Below are 18,100 nucleotides of genomic sequence, written 5' to 3'. Positions count from 1 at the left end.
TAAAGGCGTTATTAAAGGAATTGTCCATGACTGGAAAAAGCATGGCTGCTTTCTTCATAAAAAGCGAGACATCTGGAGTCTGATATTACAGGTAATGTCCAGAGAAGAACAGCAGAGTTTTTCCTTACGTTGCATCACTCCAGGACCAGTTCTATTGCCTTACATTACATTACAAGGCATTGCACGAGTTGTTACCAGTAGCCCCGCCCACCGGCTGGCCCTATCCAATCCCCGCGCGCTCTGACTCTCAACTTGATAGTTGACATTTCAACTCCCCTACAACCTCTCTTGACTAGACTGGCAGCGGCACGCCGTGACCTTGCCCCGCGCTGCGCCTGCGCCCCGCTACCTTTGACGGGTCTGATTGGCTGGAGCGCGGCTGTAGCGGGTTAGGTTGAGACGCGGCTTGTCCTCTGCGTGCAGTGCGCGTGAGTGCTGAGAAGGGGCAGACATGGCGTCCAGGGGCCTGCGGATACTGGGGCATAACCTGAGCACAATGCTGCGGACACACCGGGCGCCGCTCCGGTAAGTCATACAGAAAGTGAGGGCCTATGGGAATTAGCGTAGTCATGGTTTGGGCGCAAGGCATGCTGGGACCTGTAGTTCTCCTGGAGCAAGAGACCTGTGAGCCCCATGGAGATGTAACAGAGCTGAGTATGTCTGTCTTCAGTTCATGACTCCATTACAGTCTGTTTTTTCCTTACATCAGGTCCCCCCTACATCATCAGTAACCTATAGCTGTGTAGTGCAGTAAAGGTCAATGACAAAGTCAGCACTGCTACATCAGTATTACTCCAGGAGCTGTACTGGATAGAACTTGGCTCTTATATTAATATGAGGTGTTTGCTGACCCCTTATAGAGGCAGCGATGATGAGAAATTCACCTTTGTAGTGAAAATGTATTAAAACATGCACATCTTAATACAAATTTTATTCATAGCTAAGTATATACCATGTAATGTTATGTCACTGTTCATATTATGGTCTGAGGTTGGGTGTCGGTTCCGTCAGTAACCTGTGATGTATAATATGAGCCCATTCTCAGCACTTGGCGGATCACATGACCTTGTGTCCTTGGACATTGCTGGGGGCAGCGGTTGCATAACCCCCCAGTGTTGGCCGCTGCAGAGAGATACAAACAATTGTGTAATATCCCAGTTACTAATCTCTCATGTTTTCAGCAGTGCGTGCTTTATGGCTGGAGCCTCATGGCCTTATAGTCCTATTTTCTAGTTGGCAGTACACCTGCTCCCAAAAGTATCAATTAAGCCAGTAGGGTTTAGTCAGCATCAATAGCCTTACACTTACTCATTGATCCAGGCACTGTGACTGGTAATCTTATATTTGTCATCCATTGCTCCCGTCCTTCTAAAATCATGTTTTTAATTATGCTAATGAGCCTGAGGGCTATGGGGGTGTTACCAGTGCTCCTCTGTGCTGCAGATTTACAGGCTAGAACACTGTCTCCCCCTCGGTTCCCTGTCAATATGCAGCAGGGAACGGGTGATACCCCTTTGGGCTCATTAGAATAATCTTTTTAAAATCAAACAACACTTTATTGATGCATTTACCACAAGAGAAGGTACAGTTTCATATCATGTAGGTATCATAATCAAATATTTCACCAGAAACAAATAAGGCAACATGTTATGGCGGTGACTGTAAAACCGCCATAACACTATCAGGATTGGACACTGCTCTATAAGGCTTGTACGGTTTACCTTATGGGGCCCTAAGCCTCTAGATGCTTGTATGGTGCCTACTTGGAGCTGCTCTGTTGTACGTATAGTGGTCAGACCAAGCTACTGCAGGTTTTCATTTGAATGGGAGCTAAGTGGCATTGAACAGGTGCTATCTAATTCCCAGAGACCCTTGTGTTAAAGGAGATTTACAGGATGTGAGTGCTGATGGCTATGCACTTTTCACACAGCAGAGCGCTGTATATAGTGCAGTGGTTGTGCTTGGTAATGCAGCTCATCTCCATTTACTTCAATAGTTCAGAGTGTTCTAGGCTTTGTAACGGTGGTGAAAGGTGACCTGGTTGATCTGCGATCTGTATGCTGAATGGCACAGGTAGTGATCAGTTTTATCTTTTGTCTCCATCAGGACGTGTCCACAGCTGATGTGCACCGCAGCCCAGCAGCCGAATAACCCTGCACAGGAAAGAGAGGAGGAGAAGAGTAAGAAGCCAGCAGAGGAGAGCACGGAACAGTGGGCTGCAGAGAAGACAAAGCTAGAAGAACAGGTGAAAGAGTATACGGTGAGTGAGAAGAGAGGGGTCATCAATCTCAGGACAGTCTCACTGCACGCTGCTGCGGTTTGTATGTCTGGGACTGACCGTGCGGTATCCTATTTCCCTGTACGCTGTGCATTACAGTCCTATATGATGTAAGGAAATAGGCAGCGCCGCAGTGTTTCTATGATAACAGTTCAGGGACAACTTACATCCTATTTCACTTGGAGATGATGAAACTGTGGTCAGTCCATGAAGCAGGGCTCTGCACTGTCCATAGCAGTGGGAAACTGCCCTTAGGTTGTTTAGAATCTACAGAGGACAAGGATGCTTCTTTGAAGCCAGCGATGATACATTTTCTATCTGCCAGTGTGATGCTATGCTGGGGCATCATGAGATTAATCGCAAAAACCTAAAGAAAAACAAAGCATGGTGTCTGAACTTAAGTAAATGAAGTATACAGTTTATAGTGGGGATGCCGGGATTGGATGATTATTCGAATCACAGTTGGTATGAAAGTCTATAGACTTGCAGCTGGCGGTGTGGAATCGGGTACTAATCTAATCTGGTTGTATCTCTCTCTCTCTAGGATAAGTACAAGCGTGCCTTAGCGGATACAGAGAACCTGAGGCAGAGGAGCCAGAAGATGGTGGAAGATGCAAAGCTGTATGGTGAGTCGCTGGCACTGTCCGGACATTACCTTTATAGATGTGCGGTGAACGATACAAATCGTGTACTGACTGGTAATAAAGGATTGAGTGATCAGGATGCCGGGTTTTATATTCATGGTGGGTTTTTGTACACTTTGTTATAAAGACCCTGTTTGGATGTACAGAGATATATCGTTCACCTCCGTATCAGGCACAGGGCAGTGCCATGTGTTGTGTAAATGAGGGATTAGCACATAATTGGGTGGGGGCTAATCTCTCATAAAAATATTCCCCCTTCGCTTCCAATATAAAGTTTAGGGGACTGTTTCATAAAAGGTTTGCCAGTCGCAGACAGTTGGATATACGTCCCCCATAGACGGCAATGGGCGCACGGTGCCCTACGGTGCTGCACAAGTTCGGCTCGGCGCCGCTCCGTACCCCGTGAAAAGATGGGACATGTCCTATCTTTTCCCGAATACGGCGCCATGCACCATTCTCTATGGAGAGGGGCGGTTGTGAGCAGCCACCTTCTCCTCTCCCCGTCCGACGTGTGCCCACCATGCTACAGTACGCCGGGCACACGTCAATGTGAATGTAGCCTAAGTCAGAAAAATCTTGTATTTAGGATCCCATCAGAATAAGTGGCCATATTGTTTATATTTAAAGGAATCCAAGGATTCTGCAAGGACCTGCTGGAAGTGGCAGACATCTTGGAAAAAGCAACTCAGAGCGTCCCTAAAGAGGAAATCAAGGCTGAAAACCCTCATCTGAAGAACCTCTACGAGGGGCTGGTGATGACTGAAGGGCAAATGCAAAAAGTTTTCAAGAAGCACGGAATAGTCAAGCTTAATCCAGTGGGGGCAAAGTTTGATCCGTATGAGCACGAAGCCTTATTCCACGCCCCGGCCGAGGGCAAGGAGCCTGGCACGGTAGCCTTAGTCACTAAAGTAGGGTACAAGCTGCATGAACGTACGCTGAGGCCGGCTCTGGTAGGAGTTGTTAAAGGAGCATAAGTCCGTTTTACTCTCTATGTTGTACAGTCACTAAGCGGATGAATATTTTATTATTATTCTGCCATTCCAGAAATCTCTGCGTTTATTGGAATTCTACCGCCCCTTTAAATTAAGCAGTAAGTGGTTATTGTCCCGGGAGGAAAGTGGAAGATTATTGTATTCAATGCCCCATCAAATGATAGAACTGGACTCCTTTTACTAAGACTTTTTTCATTCCAATATTGTGCTCATAGTGGACGATGTAACTGGACTACAGAGGTGATTATATCATCATTAGGTTGTAGCCCGGTCTGTACGGTCTCTGACCACGTCTGTCTCTGGGATATATTACCGTGAATAAATATTTTTCAGTATTCTGACTATTTTCAGTTTGATGCACTGTATACATAATCTGTCGTTTCCTTATCTTAAAGGGGTTGTGTGTGGGGTTTTTTTTTTGACTGGTGTCAGCCATTTATAGAACAAAACTTACCTGTCTCATTGCCCCTCAGCTGATCCAGCGCTGGATCTTGGGCACACGGCCACCACAGCCATTGAGTGGACAAGCAGTTACGTTCTGTAGACGCTGGTCCAGTGGGTGTTCAGAAAGTCACAGCTCAATAGCTGAAGTGGTCATGTGCCTCTTGATGTGTCCTTTAATGAAGATCTGGAGCACTGCTGGAGGTCCAGGGCTGGCAGGAAAGTTTTTGAACCGTATTTTTCAGGCTATAAGACGCACCACAAATAAATGCCTGCTAAAACGTCCAGGTTCATATATAAGGCGCACCTGATTATAAGGATGAATGACCAGCAGGTGGCAGACCTGTGCACAGTTCATATATAAGGCGCACCTTTTGATTTTTGAAAATAATCAAAGGATTTTTTTTTTTTTGTGCGCCTCGGTCCAAAAAATAATGTGTGGTCCATAAAATGTAAACCACACAGTCCAACCTGAACGTGTTTGTGTAAAATATAACATATACGTCACATCAAGCTATAGGCTGATAAGTAACTGCATGTAGTTTTAACAATAAACTCTATTTTCAACTCCTAATGAATCCAGTGCCCCCTAATGGCAGCTGTAGGACGTTTTAAGCATCTATCCACACAGTTCTGTATTGGATTAGTTGCAGCCATTACGCACAAGGGATCCAAGAGTTTTGGTTACTTCCCAGGATCAGTAGTAGAAATGTTTTTGCAAAATGCAGTTTTATAGCCAGAACTAGGTGTATGCATAGTTGCTATATGTTCCTTGCCTTTAAATCCTGCATCATTGCCCCTCAGGTGATCCTGGTCTCTAGTATGAGTCCAGAGGTGCATGACCACCAGAGCCAATGAGTGGATAAGCAGTGACGTTATGTATGATGATATATGTGAAAGTCACTTTATAGATGTAGTGCAGACAAGAGCAGTTGGCTGATAATTATGTTTGTGTTCAGCTTATATTTGGGTTCACTTCTGTTTCCCTTGACAATAGGTTGACCACAATGATTTATAACGATCGTTTTGAGTCTTGGTAATAAGTGTTCTATTTCCCAGCAGTGCTACCGCTGGAGAAGGGAAGCATTACACAGTACTTACTCAAAGCAACAGGTTGTCATGACCTCTAAAGTGATCCCGCTCTTTGTAGCTGCACTTCACTGCAGCCAAGAGATGAGGACTGGTCAATCCCTTAGATGTTGCATTAAAGGAACACTCCAGTCACATCTAATTTATTGCACATGGCGCAGGGCCTGAAGGGAGGAGCAGGACTCATTTTTATTGTATTCCTGCTCCTCTGCACAAGGTATACCCCCATAAATCTGCTGTGGTTGAAGTGTTCCTTTTAAAATAAATCTTCGGGGTCCTTATTTTTATATTACGAGGACGCAAAACAGAGGCACACAAAGTAGTTTCAGTTTCACAGAAACATTTAATGCATCATACAAAATGGAGATAATGTACTGTGTATAGAGACTGGACTCGGAGCAATAAATAAGGACCGGGTGGAAGAGGCCGATACGAGCTAGGACCAGCGAGTGGAAAGTCTCATCATCCTTTATAGAAAACTTGTCCAAAAAACAGCTTAGAAATGATTGTGCAAACATCAGTGTGCAAAGTGATAACAAAAAAAACGCACAAAGATGAAACATGTGCTACATACGCTACAGCCTGCACGTCGTCAGGTCACCTACACGAGGGAGGGGGGACTCTACAGCAAGGAACAATTTAGAGAATGGTCAAGTTAGAAGTTGCTAATACTGTAGCCAGGAGAACCACGATGGGATTGCATATCCTAAACATGGTGGCCCACAGTAGTTATGGTTAACAGTCAAGGTTAGACCACCTACAGATCTCATGAGTAGTTATAGGGATTGGCTATTAATCCCAAGCCCCTTATAGATGCATGTATGGTAAAATCCTACACGCCCAGACCTGCATCTTCCTACATGGTCTATTTTCCATTCACAGAGCTCTTCTATAATTCTTCTGGTTTCCCCTGGAAACAGACAACAGTTTAGCTCCACCTTGTAGTCAGACATGTGACCCAACAGCTGATCTTCAACTAAGTAGCGTTCATCGGAACTTTACAACATAAGACTCTATGGAGAGGTGATCACCCCGGGCAATGGCTATACTGAAGTATTGCCTCCTTCCTACTCTGGGGATGATATCTGTATTATACTAGTGCAAACAGAGTGCTGCAACCACTCGTGTCTTCTTCCTATTCCAAAAAATTGTGCTGAATTCAAGGCAAATGCTTCCTATCTATGTAGAGGACCACGTTTTCTGGGTTGTGCCCCATCATGGTTCTCAAGGCACAGCTTTACGCAGTGGATCGGCTTAGACAGTGGACCCTACATTCATCTGATCCACCACCATTGTAGTCCCCAAACACAACATACATTATAACAATGGCTTACAATCCAACATACACAAAAACCTAGACATGCTACAATGACAAAAACTAAACCGTAGCCTCCAGTACAAGAACATCTACCCAACTAAGGTGGAAGGGGGTGGACGTGAAGGGCGACTGAAACTGAAATGTTGTGTACACGGCTATGGAAGAATCTACAATGGTCCCTAAATTCAACATTAAAAAATGGAGTCTTCCCTTCCTCCTACCCAGGTAAACAAGATGAAATCTTATCCTCATCCATGAGCTCCCTAGTGGTGGAACACGGCCATGACATATAGAAATGACACAACAATGTACAGCGCCTTGTATTGGTAGATTTCTCTAGCTGCTCCATGAACTCTGGTATAAAAAATACTAAAAAGCAGCTCTTGTCTTATAAAAAACAACAAACTATGTACAGCATTAAGTAATCCACACTACATCGAGAGGAGAAGACAACCTGGACCATCTAAGACACTGGAAAGGACCTTCACATCACCATCCAATGGTAGAGATCCCAAATATTCCATTATTGCATCTTTGTGTCCCTTATAGGAGGATGGACACAGAAATCAACCAAATTGACCCAAAACGGAACGGGGATCTGCTGAACCCCTTGTGCTTTGGTGGTGTTCATCAGTCTGGTAGGTGATAATGTGCCCTACAATTACTGGACCTATACAACCAATTGCCGATTACATAAAGTACAAAGTACATGTGACTCATACAGCTAATACCCAATTGTATGCAACATTATCACGTTATACCATCCTGTGGCTCACACAGCCAATCCTTCCTGGCATGTAGTGATGATGTCATATGATTGCATGTGACATCATTGCTGCACGAGTCACACAGCCAATTGCGTCATCAGCAATTGGCTATACTAGTCACATGATTGTATGTGACATCACTCCATACCATCAAGGATTGGCTGCATGAATTACACTAATATATGTGACATCCTCACTACGTGTCATCAGGGATTGGCTGTATGGGTCACATGATTGTACATGACATCACTACATAGCATCAGGGATTGGCTGTATGGGTCATATGACTGTACATTACATCACTACATAGCATCAGGGATTGGCTGCATGAGTCACACTATTATATGTGACATCCTCACTACGTGTCATCAGGGATTGGCTGTATGGGTCACATGATTGTACTGCATGCAATCATGTGACTTACACAGCCAATCCCTGATGCTATGTAGTGATGTCATATACAGTCATATGAGCCATACAGCCAATCCCTTATGGCATTTAGTGATGTCTTGTACAATCATGTGACCCATAGAGCCAATCCCTGATTCTATGTAGGGATTTAAGTTACATACATGCAAATTACTGCTGCAGACTGATGAAGACTTCTAAAGAGTTAAGACCCAACCCCTGGCCGGACAAACATGCTTCGCTTCATTCACTTTTTTTTTTTTTTTTTAAACAATAATTTTGAATATTTATTATTAATTCCCACATCTCTATTTTGAGAAAAGGACTTCCAAAAAGATTCCAATACAAAGGAGAATTGCATAGGAGAAGATTATTTCTCCCCTACTACCTCCCCCCCCCCCCCCCCCCCCCAGGCATTTCGGTGTTGTATTTGACATTGATACACTCCTAAATACTAAACATAATTAAAAAAAAAAAAAGATTCTGTACATATATTTACAAAATAACAAAAATAAATATGATATGCACACTGTATACATAGACGTTATATATGGATCCATTGTGTAAAATATAATGAAGTGATACATAATCTGCACACGGGGGAAACCTCCAGGACACGTCCATCAGTTATCAGAGGAGAGGACATCACAGATTAGGCACCACCCATAGGCACATTCTAAGGCTTCTCATAGGGTCACAATGAACTAGGAGGACATCCCCCACCCTTAGACAATCTCCCCAGGGCAATATTGAGGATTTTTATTTCAGTATAAAGGCTTCTCCTTTTCCCCAGAGAAAGATTTGCTCTCCCTATGGCACAATGAACTCCAATTATATAGACTCCTTCTCTCCCCATCACAGTTTGAGCTCACAACACATGGAGCTATAACATGGGGTACACGTGGCACCCAGTCACTCAACTGATTTTACTGACCATCCAGGTCAGTAATGTTATAGGGATTTCTTATATATAAAAAAAAATACTATTTACATTTAAGGTTTCGTTGGTCTACAACAGTCACAGTGTATATTGTGGGAGGAGGAATCCATTACTACATATGGAAAGGAAACTTCTGCCAAATTTGTTTGGTGACAGAACACAGAACGACTGAACTGAAGGGACCGGCTGAGTTCAGGACAGGGTACGGTTAGGGTACGGAGTGCGTTTATGCCAGTCATGGGCAACGGGCCTTAAAGGGGTTCCCCAAGTTTAGAAGTTATACCATATCCACAAGACGAGGTAACAAGGTGATTGGTGAGGGTCTGTCTGCTGGGACAGGAGCACGGGTGTCCCATAGAATAGAATGGAGAGGCAGGGTGCATGCTCGTCCTGCCGCTGCACCCATTAGCACGGATGGGATCAACGTCCTCCTGATCTCTGGTGATACTTTACTCATGATCGGTAGGGGTCTGAGCAGTCAGTCCCTCACCTGCTTCACGCACGGATAAACCCCTTGAAGGTGGTTAGACTGGCACCAGCCAGCATGAATATCTGTCAGACTGGCATCCCCTCTTAGGCTAGTCTTGTATATCCCATTTATTTTTGGGAGAATGCAGGGACAATAAAAATGGGTGGACCTGACATAACGATGACAAACGAGCCACAAGCAAACAGCAGGACTAGTGTTTGCAGCCCATGATATACGCACATTCATGTGCATGAGGCCGTACAGTCACGTATTCATTAGACACCCCATAAACGAGTCATCCCCCCCGTGTGATCTACCTGACCATGTGTAACAGGGTCTCACAGGGCTGTACCACACACAAACCAAAGGTCACTACAAACAAAACCTAACCCCCTACTACAAAACCGGTTCTTGGCATGTGGATCTTTACATTTAGATTCAGTAAAAAGTCCTATTATAGGTCGATTTGGCAGTTTCACACGTTAGGCAGCACCTCTCTAGTAACGGGAAGAAAACGGCGGCTTCTCCATGCGAGAAATAAGTCGTACAAATAAAAAAAAAAAGTATTTAAAAAAAAGATATATTTACAGGTATAGTAAAGCTTCAGTCTCCGTTCTGTACAAGTTCTTTTATATATTATAGATTATTTTATTTTTAAAAAAAAAATTGGGGGAATAAAAAAAAAAGAAAAACCCCTCCTTCATGAGGCGTCCCGCGATATCCAGCCGCTCTCCGTCAAGAAATTTAGGATCCTTTTCTTGAGGACTTTATCTAGGTAGCTGGGGAGCCGGCTCTTGGATGGGATACCTTGTCTTTTCTGGATGTGGTCCTTGATGATTATGGTTTTTACAGTCAGGTATCGGGTTGGGCTCAAGTTCAGGGAACTGCACAGAACCTTCTCCCTGTCCGATAACATCTCGAAACCTTGTAGGTTCTCGATGGCAGAGAATTCTCCTTCTTTACCGTCTTCCCTTCCCCTTTTGGAGCCGGCAGTGTTTTTATTCTCCTTCCGCTTTTCCCGCTTGTGGCGGGCGGCTTCGTATTCAGCGGACTCCTCCATCTTGGTGATGCCGTTTCGTCGGTACCGCTGTAGTTCCCGAAGCTTCGTCCTCAGCATTCGCTCCTTGTGCATGTTCTCGAAGAAGTCCTCGATCTCCTTACTGGACATGAACTGGTAGAGCGGCCTGAGCTTTAACCGCAGCTCCTTCTCCTCTTTTGAGATTTTCCTTTTGGCAGGTTTTTCTTTGTCTTTTTTATCTTTTCCTAAAAACGCAGGTACCAGGTTATAGTCCCGGGTTATGTTCTTCCTCCTCTGCCGCTCTTTTAGTTTCCGGACGTACATGTCCACGCAAGATTCTTTTAGTTCTACTTCAACGTCGTCATCGTCGTAATTGACAGAAAGTCCGCTGATCAGGGTTTCGGCATCCTGATCGTATTCGATTTCGTAGTCGTCGCGGAGGGGCATGTACCCCAGCTGCTGCTGCTCCTGCACGGTGATGTCTAGTGGAGGTAATGGAGTGGTCAGGCTGGGAGACAGGGGACCACCAGTAGGACAGGTGTGGTCAGTTACTCTATTGGGAATATTGTCCGGGATGCACGCCTTGCCAAGGTTTCCATGGATATACATGCTGACGTAGTGTTCCATCACCTCCTGTGGAGTCCGGGACGCTCCTACGTGGGCAGCCATGTCCTCCTGAGCAAAAACGTAGAAGGAAAGGTGTATTAGTAAAGTCGTAACATACATACACACAATACAAAGCTTATAGCAAGGCCAAAGCCCAAGCACATTAAAAACAACATGGAACATAGTCAGGAGGTGCATGACACTTAAGGAGATAAACGGGACATGTTGGATGAGACTAGTCACAAAGATATCACCCGCTGCTTGACTTGCCCCAACACAAAACCCTCGAATCCCAAGGTTGTGGGGCCAGGAGTTACCTTAATGGTACATCAACGTGCAATGGAATTACTGCCATTTATCACATTTTACAAGCCTCGTCCGCGCACTGCAGCCTTTTTTTCTATATGTAACAGAGTTAGGATTTCCAATGCCACAACAAAGTTCTGGTCTAGATTTTCGCTGTAGATTTAATGTACAGTTTGGGCCATGTATCTGGATACACCTAAATAAAAGGATATGGGAGGGGGAAAACTTTTCAAGATGGGCATTAACCACGGCGGCCATTTTGGATTCCCCCCCCCATCCCCCCCAATGGCAAGAGGGCACTTATAAAATTTGTTCAAAGTGCTGCCCATTATGTTGGGTCGTCAATGCAGCCCTCTTCTCCCGCACGCACTGATAGCAACAACGCAGAAGAAATTCTAGCACCGGCTTCCTGTATCCGTAGTTTCTGATGCTGCACATCTCGCATCTTCACAGCACAGACAATTGCCTTCAGATGACCCTCAAAGTCTAATGGGGTCCGAATGAGACGCCTTGGTGACCATTCAACTGGCCCACGATGACCAATCCACTTTCCAGGGATCTGTTCATGTAGGAATGCTTGGACCTTTGGGCAGCACGTTGAACACATTTTAGAAGTGGTCATAGACTTGTAAGTCATGAAAGAATTAAAAGAAAGAAAACACACCTTTGTTTTTCTTTAGAATATCTCAATAAGTTTGATGTGTTACATGACCCTCTTCCCATTGGGAAAAAAAAAGTTGGATACAAAAATGTCCAACTTCAAAATGGCCGCCATGGTCAACACAGATTTTGAAAAGTTCCCCCTCTCCCATATAATAAATGTGCCACAAACAGGAAGTTGACATCACCAACCATTCCCATTCGTTTTAGGTGCATCCATATAAATGGCCCACCCTATAGAGGAGGGAAATCTATTCTAAATCCACAGGGATGATTTACCTTAAAGTTAGTTCACACTTGGTGGAACAAATCTGCTGCAGATTTGGCCAACCACTACAGATGAGCAGACAACTAGCTGAACACAGGAGGACATCATCTCCTGCAGTCAAGTGAAAGTAGAGAAAGACGCTGGTTCACATCAGCGCCCCCCAATCACCCGGTGACCTATTATTAGTGTCTAGCCCTTACCTGCTCAACAGAGAAAAAAAAGTGATGGCAAAATCCAAGTGTCTAATGTGTGACAGTCACCGTCCTTGGTGCAGGCGGCTCTACACAAGAAACCAAAGATAATGGAGCCATTGCGCTATAATGGATGTGTTGTGTTCGGACCAATAGGATTCTGTCTATCCAGCGGCAGTTGGGACCTACATGACCTGTTCTATAGGCCAATACCTGGCACCTTATAATTCTCTGTGTGGTTTGTGCCTGATAAACCCCACGCAGTCATTCATTTTCTCTTAATTCCTTTATTTATATAGCGCACACAGATCACGCAGCTCTGTACAGAACTTGCCAAATCTTTCCTCAATGGGACTCACAATCTAAATCATCCTACCAGTACGTTTTGGATTGTTGGAAGGAAACCGGAGGACCCGGAGGAAACCCACCCAAACATTGAAAGAACATACAAACCACTCTGCAGATGTTGACAGTGGCATAACTTCAATAGAAAAAGACAAACAACAGGACCACCAGGAATATTATTATTTAATCACTGGGCCACCAGGGATGTCATAATTCAATTTCTAGTGTGTTATTACTGGGCTACTAAAATGACAGAAGAGCTGCCTGACAAATGTACCATTATGTATAGATTCTGGTCACCAATCAATATGGATTTTAAAGGAGTTTTCCCACAAAGACAAGCCAGGCCCCATCCACAGGACAGGGACCAAATTGCTGAACAGAGTACGTGGCTTATGGAAAAACCTCTGTGGCTCTGATCACACATTCAGGATATGGCTGCAGTTTTTGATGTCAAAACCAGATAAAGGAAAAAAAATAAAAATAAAGTGGAGGAATCTCTCTCATTTCTATGTTCTCATACATTATGATCAACATCAGCTTTTGGCTTCCCAAACTGCACCAAAAAAACCTCAATGTAAGAACACAGCCTAAAGAGGTTATATCTTCTGGATAGAGTGATTTGTGGGGCTGAGACGCAGATCAATCATAAGGATAGGGGTCCCTCGTATTCACAAATGAACGTACTAGGCGGTCCAATAGAAGTGAATGGAGCGTGCACACACGTGGGGGTGTAGAGGAACCACTTTCTCATCATCAGTCCCTATCGGTCAGCCAGTTATGTGGATGAATGCAGAGAACTGAAATATCCTAATAAGTTTACAAGCATCAGCCTTACATTTATGGAGGATTCATATAATGAGCCTTCCAAAAATCATGAGCCATCATCATGTGTACACCTCAATGTTTCCCCATCTGCTTTATAAGATGATATAATATAGGAGTTTTATCAACTTCCTCCCCAAATGTTGTCCACAACCAACATCAGGCTGGAAAGTAGAACAGGGTCTCCTCTATTCAGAGCAGCAGCTGTCGTGACAATGACATCCTTCTGCTGGCAATGTCCCCATATATGTTCTCCTGAGTATACAATGAGTGAGCCAAAGCCTAAAGGAACCCTACAAAGGACCAACCCCGCTCAACATCAGGTGCCCGACAGCAGCAGTCCATCACAACGCTCTATTAGATAAGTCCTAAACACATCAGGGATCAGACCATCTACTGAAGGTGTCATTTATCTACCTGCTCAACATTAATGTTTTATCCCAAACCAGATGAGACACTTCCAGACGTATCATAGCAGCTTAAAGGAAAACTATCACAAGTATCAATCCTGATAAACCAGGGACATTTACTCATAGATCCAGGCACCGTGACTGTGGTAATAGTCTTCTATTTATAATCCTCGGTCCTACTTCCTTCTAAAAGCAACTTTTACAATTATACTAAGGAGGTAGGAGCGCTCCTGGAGGTTGATACCAAAGCCCCTTCATTCCGTAGCTTCACAGACTAAAACTCCCCCTTCCTCTGTCTATTGTAATCTCAAGCAGTGGGGTTGGGAGGGGCGTTGCTCTTGCACAGTGTAAAAACCTGTGAAGCTACAGCCCGGGGAGCTCCAGTGATGCCCCCTTCTGCATAATTATAAAAGTTGATTTTAGAAGGAAGGAGGCCATCGATAATATATTAGAAGATTATCACAGTCACGGTGCCCGGATCTATGAGTAATGTCCCTGGTTTATCAGGATGGATTTTGATTTCATTTAAATCAATGCGATTAAAGCCAAATTGTTCTTGGGGTACAGGCAGGCACACACTGGGGCAACCACAAAATCTGGAGATCCACCAGCGTGCAGGGGATGAATGGCTGCATGATACTGAGGAATTACCCTAAATGTACTGCATTCATTAACTTATGTGGGTTGGCTGGGTTTATCTATTGTTACAATGTGTGTCCATACCCTTACAGCTTAATGGGGTTGTCTTGCCATATAAAGTTATAACTTGCAGATTGGTGGGGGACTCTATGGATCATAAAATCAGGGGTCTGTTGTATGGGCATAGAGTGTAGGACTCCTCTACTGCGAGCCACAGACAGTCTCCAACCGGCCGCGTTCCATGCATTTAGGTAGATCAGATTCCATGTTGTGTGGACAACCCCTTTAACTATCCTTTTGATACCGTTTTTTTTGGGCACCCACATGGGACAACTGTCCAACCTGAGACATACAGGACTATGTTCTATAGGAGGCCACTGCTCACCCATTGATCCCAATCCCTACTGCTTTCCCCCATATAACAGGAAACATTAGCAGAGGCGACTCCACCAATCACTGACCCCAAGGAACGGGGGAAGCGGTAAGTAACTATATCAGATCTTATTACCTATCCCATGTACATCCCCTACACATAGAGATCAATATTTTCTTGCTGAACAAACCCCTTTAACGTTCACATAGCACACAAAAAAATAAATAAATAATGTCTTACACAAAATAAATTACATGTCAGAGCCATTTCTGGTAGAATTCATTGCAAGTTGTTTATTAAATTTTGCAAAAAAAAAAAAAAATAATAATAATAATAATCTACTCAATTGATTTAAGTTTCCGATTTAAAATATAAAATACAAAAAAAAAATATTTTTTTTAAAAAAAGTAAAAACAAAAGTTAAAATGTAAAAATAAAAAAAAATATTTTAGTAAAAATTTAAAAACCAAAAATATATATTAAAAAAAAAAAAAAAAAAAAGTTTAAAGCCCCCGCCCTCCTGCCCCCTGGTCTGACTAGTGACCAGTGCGCGCCCTGGTGGTGACTGCAGGGGATGCTGGGGATGAGCAGTATCTGCTGCCCTCTACAGGCCGCAATGCGCATAGCACTTACCCAGTTCCCGAAGCCGAACTGTTCGATGGCATCCAGCAGCAGCTGCTCTTCCCTGCTCGTCCAGCCTCCCTCCGCCTCGGGCCCCCATAGAGTGAAGCGGCCGCCGTCCACCAGCTGGTATCCATGCCACCGCCGGTGATTGCCGATCTCGGCCCCCGCAGAGAAGCACTCGGTGCACAGCTCGATGTCCTGGCACTCGGTGCAGCGGATGCGCAGGCTCGTCACATCGGCCAGGCAGTAGACGCAGTATTTCTTGCCCAGGTCCGCCATGTTGGCCGCCGGAGCTGTTGTTGGGATCAACCGCTGAGGTACAACCCACCACCGCACTGCGCAGCCGCCGCGAAACTTCCAGTCTCTAATAGGCCGCGGCCTCGCTGCGCTCTGCGAGCGCGAGCGTGTGACGTCACCGAGACGGAGCCAATGAACGTGGAGTAGCTAAAAGAGAGCGCAGCGCTGTGGCTCCGCCCACCGTAACGCGTCTCCATGGTGAGGTAAATACACAAGAGCCGCTCGTACCCCGTGTGTGTGACCGGAGCGATGGGAGACGTGACCGAGAGCGGAGAGAGGCGGCCTGGTACCGCTCAGGAACCGGAACCGAGCACAGAGCTTGGTACTGATCTGGAGAGAGAGGAAGCGACCAGACTGGGCAATGCCAGTGTGAGAGCTTCCAGCCAGGAGGATGGCGAAAGACCTGGCACCAGCCAGGAGGGCAGCAGAGAGCCAGGTACGAGCCAGGAGGGTGCCCAAAGTCCAAATGCCAGTCAGAAGGATGCCAGAGAGCTCAATACCATCCAGGAGGGTGCCAGGAGTCCAAATGCCAGCAAGGAGGGCACCAGCCAGGAGGGCAGCAGAGAGCCAGGTACCAGCCAGGAGGGTGCCCAAAGTCCAAATGCCAGGCAGGGGGATGGCAGAGACCTCAATACCAGCCAGGAGGGCATCACAGAGCCGGGTACCAGCCAGGAGGGCACCAGAGAGCCGGGTACCAGCCAGGAGGGCACCAGAGAGCCGGGTACCAGCCAGGAGGGCACCAGAGAGCCAGGTACCAGCGAGGAAGGTGCCCAAGATCAGAATGTCAGCACAGAAGACACTAGAGAGCCCGGTACCATCGATGAGGACACCAGAGACCTCACCACTTTCATTGTTCAGGAGAGTTCCGGGCACATAGAGGGCACCAAGCCAGGCAGTGCCATAGTAGGAGATGACATGGTTGCCTTAACGGAAAACAGCTCATCTTGGCATCAAGAGGAAGAACCAGAGGGCCCAGGTGATGATTCATCAGAACCCCATCACATAACTGAAGAATACTCCGAGATCTCAAAAGATGATGAGGACCAAGAGCCTCCCCTGGAAGAACAGGGAGAAAGTGAAGAGGAGACGGTGGAGAACCAAGACCCTGAACTTCAGGAGGAGGTAGAAGATGAAGAGATCCGAGAACAACTTATCCTGCAGTATCATTCCCTGGTCCAGGAAAGAGATAAAATCCATCAGCAAAACTCCCAGCTCCAGCACAAGCTCTACGAATACTTCCGCAAGAAGAAAGGAGAGGAGACCCGTACCGAGACGTCCACGCACGCAACCGATCAAGAGCAACGCTACCTCAAGTACCTGAACAGCCTGGAGGAGATGAGAAGGACGTACAAAGAGGAAGCAGCTATGCACCAGCAGCACATCGAGGAGCTCAGGGCTCAGTGTCAGGACATTGTAAGTAAGGTGAACAAGGAATGGGCCGATTTCCAAGAACAGAAGAAGAAGATTGCCTTATGTGGCCTCAGCAAGCGAGGAGGTGGGAAACACGCGGCCTCCTCGCTCATCCAAGAGACAGACTTATTACTATCCAGGGAGGACCGCAAGGAAAAGGAAGTCATCCAAGTGCGCCTAGAGAACATCAAGCTGAAGAATCAGATCAGCCGCTATGAATCCACCCTCCGCTCTAAGGAGGAGTTGGCCGAAGGTTTGCACCTCATCGACTTCGAGCAACTGAAAATCGAGAACCAGACCTACAACGAGAAGATTGAAGAAAGAAACGAGGAGCTGCTGAAGCTCAGGAAGAAAATCACCAACACGGTGCAGGTGCTCACCCACGTGAAGGAGAAGCTCCAATACGTCCAAGCTGAGAATCAAGAACAAAAAGAGAAACTCATGGAGGTCGAGGCCTTGGTGGGCAACAAGAGAGACATCTTGACCAAGACCAAACAGGCCAGAGATAGTCTCAGGATGGAAAACCTGAAACTCAAGCAGAAATGTGGCCTCCTGGGCAACAAGGTTCTTCTCAGAGACTTTGAGGACAAGGTGGACACCACAGAAGAACTTAAACAGACCCTTGAGAACCTGAAGCGCCGCCATGCAGAGCTGACTCTGTCTAGTAAAGGGTTAACAAAGAAAATAAACGAGGCGCAGACGGTTATGGAGGGTTATGATCTCACTCGTAGGAAGTGACCGCAATGTGAGAAATAAGAAAGTAAATAAATCTGCAAATCATC

The 18,100-nt window shown here is 45.5% G+C and overlaps 3 protein-coding genes across 3 annotated transcripts; 2 read left to right on the top strand and 1 right to left on the bottom strand.

Annotated features, from left to right (window-relative positions):
- The first annotated feature begins 323 nt into the window (after positions 1-323).
- Positions 324-4,258, top strand: GRPEL1 (GrpE like 1, mitochondrial). Its single transcript, XM_072126127.1, has 4 exons — positions 324-525; positions 2,107-2,260; positions 2,823-2,904; positions 3,550-4,258. The coding sequence occupies exons 1-4, from the start codon at positions 452-454 to the stop codon at positions 3,894-3,896; spliced, it is 657 nt and encodes a 218-aa protein (XP_071982228.1). The 5' UTR covers positions 324-451; the 3' UTR covers positions 3,897-4,258.
- Positions 4,259-10,008: 5,750 nt separating this feature from the next.
- On the bottom strand, positions 10,009-15,924 carry TADA2B (transcriptional adaptor 2B). Its single transcript, XM_072126126.1, has 2 exons — positions 15,621-15,924; positions 10,009-11,039 (listed from the first exon to the last, which is right to left on the bottom strand). The coding sequence occupies exons 1-2, from the start codon at positions 15,888-15,890 to the stop codon at positions 10,047-10,049; spliced, it is 1,263 nt and encodes a 420-aa protein (XP_071982227.1). The 5' UTR covers positions 15,891-15,924; the 3' UTR covers positions 10,009-10,046.
- Positions 15,844-18,100, top strand: CFAP184 (cilia and flagella associated protein 184). The gene has a single exon (XM_072126125.1). The coding sequence runs from the start codon at positions 16,158-16,160 to the stop codon at positions 18,054-18,056; it is 1,899 nt and encodes a 632-aa protein (XP_071982226.1). The 5' UTR covers positions 15,844-16,157; the 3' UTR covers positions 18,057-18,100.

This window comes from Engystomops pustulosus, chromosome 1 (assembly GCF_040894005.1).
Source record: "Engystomops pustulosus chromosome 1, aEngPut4.maternal, whole genome shotgun sequence".
In the NCBI taxonomy this organism is placed as follows: Eukaryota; Metazoa; Chordata; class Amphibia; order Anura; family Leptodactylidae; genus Engystomops; species Engystomops pustulosus.
The sequence above is the reverse complement of the archived record's forward strand: the minus strand, read 5'-3'. Positions and strand labels throughout refer to the sequence as shown.

Coding starts and splice junctions, on each gene's coding strand:
- TADA2B (XM_072126126.1), bottom strand. CDS start 15,890: ATGGCGGACCTGGGCAAGAAATACTGCGTCTACTGCCTGGCCGATGTG. Junction 11,040..15,620: donor AGTTCGGCTTCGGGAACTGG/GTAAGTGCTATG, acceptor GTTTTTGCTCAG/GAGGACATGGCTGCCCACGT.
- CFAP184 (XM_072126125.1), top strand. CDS start 16,158: ATGGGAGACGTGACCGAGAGCGGAGAGAGGCGGCCTGGTACCGCTCAG.
- GRPEL1 (XM_072126127.1), top strand. CDS start 452: ATGGCGTCCAGGGGCCTGCGGATACTGGGGCATAACCTGAGCACAATG. Junction 2,261..2,822: donor AACAGGTGAAAGAGTATACG/GTGAGTGAGAAG, acceptor CTCTCTCTCTAG/GATAAGTACAAGCGTGCCTT. Junction 2,905..3,549: donor GGAAGATGCAAAGCTGTATG/GTGAGTCGCTGG, acceptor TTATATTTAAAG/GAATCCAAGGATTCTGCAAG.